At 49.7% G+C, this 5,153-nt stretch overlaps 1 protein-coding gene across 3 annotated transcripts in view; it reads right to left on the bottom strand.

The window, feature by feature from the left end:
* The window catches only part of Tep1 (telomerase associated protein 1), a 43,384-nt gene extending 38,611 nt beyond the window's left edge, over window positions 1-4,773 (bottom strand). For 2 of the 3 annotated variants that reach the window (XM_005371000.3, XM_026777939.1), the window contains exons 1-4: window positions 4,661-4,773; window positions 2,430-3,020; window positions 1,182-1,367; window positions 523-657 (exon numbers count right to left, since the gene is read on the bottom strand). In XM_005371000.3, the coding sequence (XP_005371057.1) occupies window positions 523-657; window positions 1,182-1,367; window positions 2,430-2,996 (888 nt within the window). In that variant the 5' untranslated portion in view covers window positions 2,997-3,020; window positions 4,661-4,773. The other variant, XM_026777938.1, reaches the window with a different exon arrangement.
* Between the last annotated feature and the right edge of the window lie 380 nt (window positions 4,774-5,153).

Genomic DNA, 5,153 nt, shown 5'->3' with positions numbered 1-5,153 from the left:
GTGATACTATCCAGTCCACATGTGATATTATCCCCTTCACCTGTGATATTATCTACCCCACACGTGATATTATCCAGTCCACACGTGATATTATCCACTCCACACGTGATACTATCCAGTCCACATGTGATACTATCTAGTCCACACGTGATATTATCCACTTCACATGTGATATTATCTATCCCACACGTGATAGTATCTACTCCACATGTGATATTTTCCACTCCACACGTGATATTTGGAGAAGTGCTTTACTTTCTGGGAGTCTGATCCAAGTCCCATCATGCTAATAGACTCCCAGACCTAACACTGTGCATTTAGCATGTACAAACCCAGTCCTGGTAAACCTTTTCCCATCTCTCCTTTCTCCACTCCACAGAGCCCTAGGAATCAGGTCCCAGACTCACCCAGAGTAAACACTCTCTCTGCCCCTACCAGGAGCCAGTCAACAGCTCTTCATATGATAACCACATTAATGCCGCCCAGTTCACCTCTTCTTCCCACGCCTTCATTCCACAATACCTTAAGGATGAACTCAGGTTCCAAGGGGGCCAGTTCACGGCAGACTTCAAGGATGGACATCCGGGTAGGGTCCGATGCACTTTTCACATTTATATGTGCGGCCAGAGCAGAACACAGTAAGGTCAGCAGAGCCATCTAAGAAGGGGCAGCACAGAAGGAAGGAGAACTGAGGTTCTACCCAGACCAGCTTGTACACCAAGGACAGGGGCTGGAGAGATGCCTCACTTGCTGTTCTTGCAGAGGACCCAGGTTTAGTTCCCAGCACCCACAGGGTGGTTCATGACGTCCCTTTAACTCCAGCTCCAAAGGCTGCAACGTTTTTAGGAAGAGGAGGCTGAGTCTCAGTGCTGAACTGAGACTAGCCTGAACTCTCTATTATAGAGCAGGCTGGCTTCAAACTCCCAGCGATCCACCCGCCTCTGCCTCCCATGCACTCGGACTGAACATCATGTGCCACCACCAGGAGGGGTCTGACCTCCACAATCACAAGACACACGGTGCACATATTCTCATTGGATTCCAGGTCAGAATGGTGTCTGCCCAACTGGATTGAGAAGTAGAGAATGAGAACGGGATCTTCTGCCATCTCCCTACGGAGAAGCCCTGGGTCTGGTCTCTTCCCTCGCCATTCCCTGCACCACCAACCACCCAAGTTTTACCTTCTTTTCCTGGAGGATCCGATCAGTGGTTTCCGAATGAGATTCCGAGTCTCCCGATGTGAGTTTCGGGACCGGAACATCCGGCTCCTCTTCCTCTCCCAAGCTTAGACAGTACAGCGGCATTTGGACTTCTGTGATCTCTTTCTGTCCCTGCACTTCCTTTCCTTCGGAGAAGCACCTCTGACCCTGGAGACAGTGGCAGTTACAAACCAAGTGTCTCCCAAAGACAATGAAGGCCCAAATCTCTAAGCCCCACTAACCACCGTTAGTCCATCCTATCTCAGCTTGGGCTCTTTCCCTACCTTTCTCTACTCAGGCTCCTCAACTTTCTGCCCAGGGGCTCTGCAATCTTCCTGGCTGCCATCTGATGACTGCCATTCCGGCAGCCCAAGGCCTCTCATACACCTTCAGAATGCAGGACGGTGCTTTCTGAGTAGAAGAATGTCAAGTCCTATGTCAATCCCCCAGAAGCAAAGAGCTTCTCCATTCGCTACCACCTCCCTGATAGGGCCGTTGGAAATTCAGTGGAATAATGTATGTTTGACTCTGCAAATTGCAAAACCCCAAATCACAGCAGGGTAGCAGCAGTTGTGCTTTGAGCCAGAACTGTGTGAAGCACATTTTTACTGGGATGTCAGCTTTGCCTGAGGCTAACTTGTTAGTTAGCAGAGACACCGTATAGTTCAGGTAAACTTTCCCCCAAGAGTCCACAGAGGAAGTATGTTCCTGTCTGCCAATTCTGATCTATATACTAAGTGTGTTCACATGGATCTGTTGAGCGGACATGTGTCAGCACACGAGTACACAGGACGTGAGTTCTGATGTAGCAGCTACTGCACATCTAACCTTGGACTCACCCCGCTGACTGCTGTGAAAATTGTGCTGGCCTGCTTCCCGATGCAAGGCTTTCTGGAGACATGGACTGTTCTTGAGATCTATCACCCAGAATCTCTGGACTAGACATTTGGTAAGAATGAAGATGAAGATACCAGTGAAGACAGCCCTAAAGTACAGAGTAACTCGGGAAAGGCCATGACTCTCAGAGACATAGCTCAGTAGTAAAGCCTGCCTATATGCATGCCTGCAGTTCAATTCCTAGAACTCTCCCAAAGAAACAAAAAACTGAAACCAAAATGCTCTGAGAAAAGGTCCCCAGACACAGAAATCAGAGGAGGAAACTAAGGCACTGAAATCTAGCGATAATAGCAGATAAGGCTAGAATCAAGATCAGCATCCAAAAACAATTACCGAAGCTAGTTCCTGAACTCCAGTAGTAGCAGGGATGGGTCTCGGGGTCCTGGAACAAGCTGCAAGGTCCAGATTCGCAGAGAAACATGGAACCTTCTTGGTAGGAGACTCAGGGAACAGGCAATTGCTAGTGTTTGGGCTATGCAAATCAGCCTGCATTGTGTGAGTTACATGAAGACCCTGGAGCAAGGGGCTGGTAGATGCGGTGCTCTTGACAGTGGATAGGGTGGCTAGACATCGGTTCTCCAGGGAGAGGACGTCAGGGTGGAGAGATGTTTGTCCACATAGCTTCTCCAGGGGCTGGAGGTCAGGGAGCATGGTCAGGCACCGGTTCTCCAGAGAGAGGATGTCAGGGTGGACAGATGTCTGTCCACATAGCTTCTCCAGGGGCTGGAGGTCAGGGAGCATGGTCAGGCCCTGGTTTTCCAAGGAGAGGATGTCTGGGTGGACAGACGTTTGTCCACATAGCTTCTCCAGAGGCTGGAGGTCAGGGAGCAAGGTCAGGCCCCGGTTCTCCAAGGAGAGGACGTCAGGGTGGGTAGGCACATGCCTACAGAGTTTCTCCATCGCTGCTGTACCACCAACATATACCTGGAGGGAAGAGCAGGTGATGAGCTGTGTTAGAAACATACCAACTCCAGATTCACACACTTGTGCCAATGATATGCAAAGAAAAAACCGTATTTTTATTTCTTTTTAAAATTAGGTATATATGCATTAGTAGTAGTAGTGTTTAGTGTGTGCATGTGTGTGTATGTGCTGGGGAAGAGGTATGTGTATAAGTTCAGCCATGTGTGTCACAGCACACATGAAGTTAGAGGACAACCCTTGGGGGTTGGCTTTCTCCTTCAAACACTGGGATCAGGGATCAGGGATCAGGGATTGAGCTCAAGTGGTCAGGACTGCACAGCAAATACTTTTAGCCCCTGAGCCACCTTGTTGGCCTTTTTTTTTTTTTTTTTTTTTTTTTTTTTTTTTTGATTCATCCAGAGAGAATTCCAGGGGAACTCAGTGTGGCTAGGTCAAGCTTAGCGTGAAAAGAAAGCCTGGCACGGTGGAGACCTGCCTAGCAGAAGAGAGAGGAGGGCATCAAAAAGACCAGCCTGGGCTGCATTGCAAATTCCAGGCCTCTGGGAGAACGTGTCCAGCTTATTCCCGTCTCTGTACTAGAATGGGCGGCGGGGGAGGGGGAACAGTAAGGGCAGGCGTGGCACACACCAACCCTCTCAGCACTTGAGGCAGAGGCAGGAGGATCAGGAGATCAAGGTCATCCTTGGCTGCCTAGCAAGTTTGTCCAAAAGGGGTGAGGAGCTAGGAAGATGGGTCAGCTGATGAAGCACCCACAGGTGGATTCTTCCAGAGAGCTGGCCAGCCAGCCTACCAAAAGTAAGCTGGGAAGCAACCGAGTAAGGCACCTGACGTGGCCGCTAGCCTGGAGATAGTGTGTATACATCCGCACACGCGAACATGTACACATACACCCCACACACAATGAGTAATAATGAATCCCAGAATTAATCCAAGATTGTTTTTATTTTTTTTTTTGCTTGTTTATTTATTTATTGTTGAAAAAGGTTTCGCTACATAGGTCTGGCTGTCCTGAACTACTATATAGACCAGGCTGGCCTTGAACTCACAGAGAACCACCTGCCTCTGCCCCTCCACCCCATCCAGTGCTAGGATTAAAGGCATATACAACCACACTGTCCAACCACATACTTCAAAATTGAAAAACAAGTTCTCAAAATAAAAATTAAGTTAACAGGAAAACAAAGACATAATTTTTTTTTCTTCCCTGGAGGTTATGGAGATTCTGATGAACCAAATCGAAAACTTTATCCCCATGTCCCAGAGATACTGCTATTGATTCAAACACTTTCTGTGCATATATACAAGTATGTACATCTGCTCCCACTTCTACCTCCCGCCCCTTTTCTTTGGCTTCACAACGGGGGCCATACTTCAGACGTTATTCTGGTCTGGGGAAGTCGTGAAGGCCTGCTATATTCGGGCCTTAGCGTCCACCTCTCTGTGTTAAGCGCGATGGTCAGTCTAGCGGGTTTAGCACCCCTCATTTGTGACAGTCACTCTTTCTAGGGCACCTAAGGCAAAAGGAATCTGTTCTCCACCCCACACCCACCAGGCCGCCGGGAAGGACGAGGCGGCTGCACTGCGCTCGCCCGGAGGCCCTGCCCGGAGTCCAGCCACTCAGGTCTCAGCCAGGGTTCTACCTGCGCTCCGGACTGGAAAAGCTGTGCACAGTGAGGGGCGCGTTGGTTCGCAGCAACAGGGAGCAGAGAGCGGCCAGGGTCGGTCGGTGGAAAGGTTGGAAACGGAACTGAAAGGGCGCAGGAGCAAGGGCGAGGCTGGGCTGTGGGCGGGGCGGGGCTGAGGGCGGAACTGCAGCGGGGAATAAAATCACAACTGCTGGGAAGGCAGGCTTGTGCTAACCACACCCGGTTTGGGTCATAGGGTTCCCTGATTCATACTCAAAGCCAGGCCAACTTTACCAACCGCTGCATCCCTACCCAATACAGTCATGTTTTGATGGTATTATGTATCTTCAAAACCCCCCAAAGGCTTACGTGCTAAAAACATGATTGCCAGCTTGGGCCAGCTATTGCAAGGAGGCGAAACCTTTAGAAAGGAAGTCAAAGCTCGGAGACTGTGCCCTTGAAGGGACTATGAAGGTCAGATCTCTTCTCTCCCTCTTCCTTCCTTCCA

This window comes from Microtus ochrogaster, unplaced genomic scaffold, assembly GCF_000317375.1.
Source record: "Microtus ochrogaster isolate Prairie Vole_2 unplaced genomic scaffold, MicOch1.0 UNK91, whole genome shotgun sequence".
Classification (NCBI taxonomy): domain Eukaryota; kingdom Metazoa; phylum Chordata; class Mammalia; order Rodentia; family Cricetidae; genus Microtus; species Microtus ochrogaster.
The sequence above is the reverse complement of the archived record's forward strand: the minus strand, read 5'-3'. Positions and strand labels throughout refer to the sequence as shown.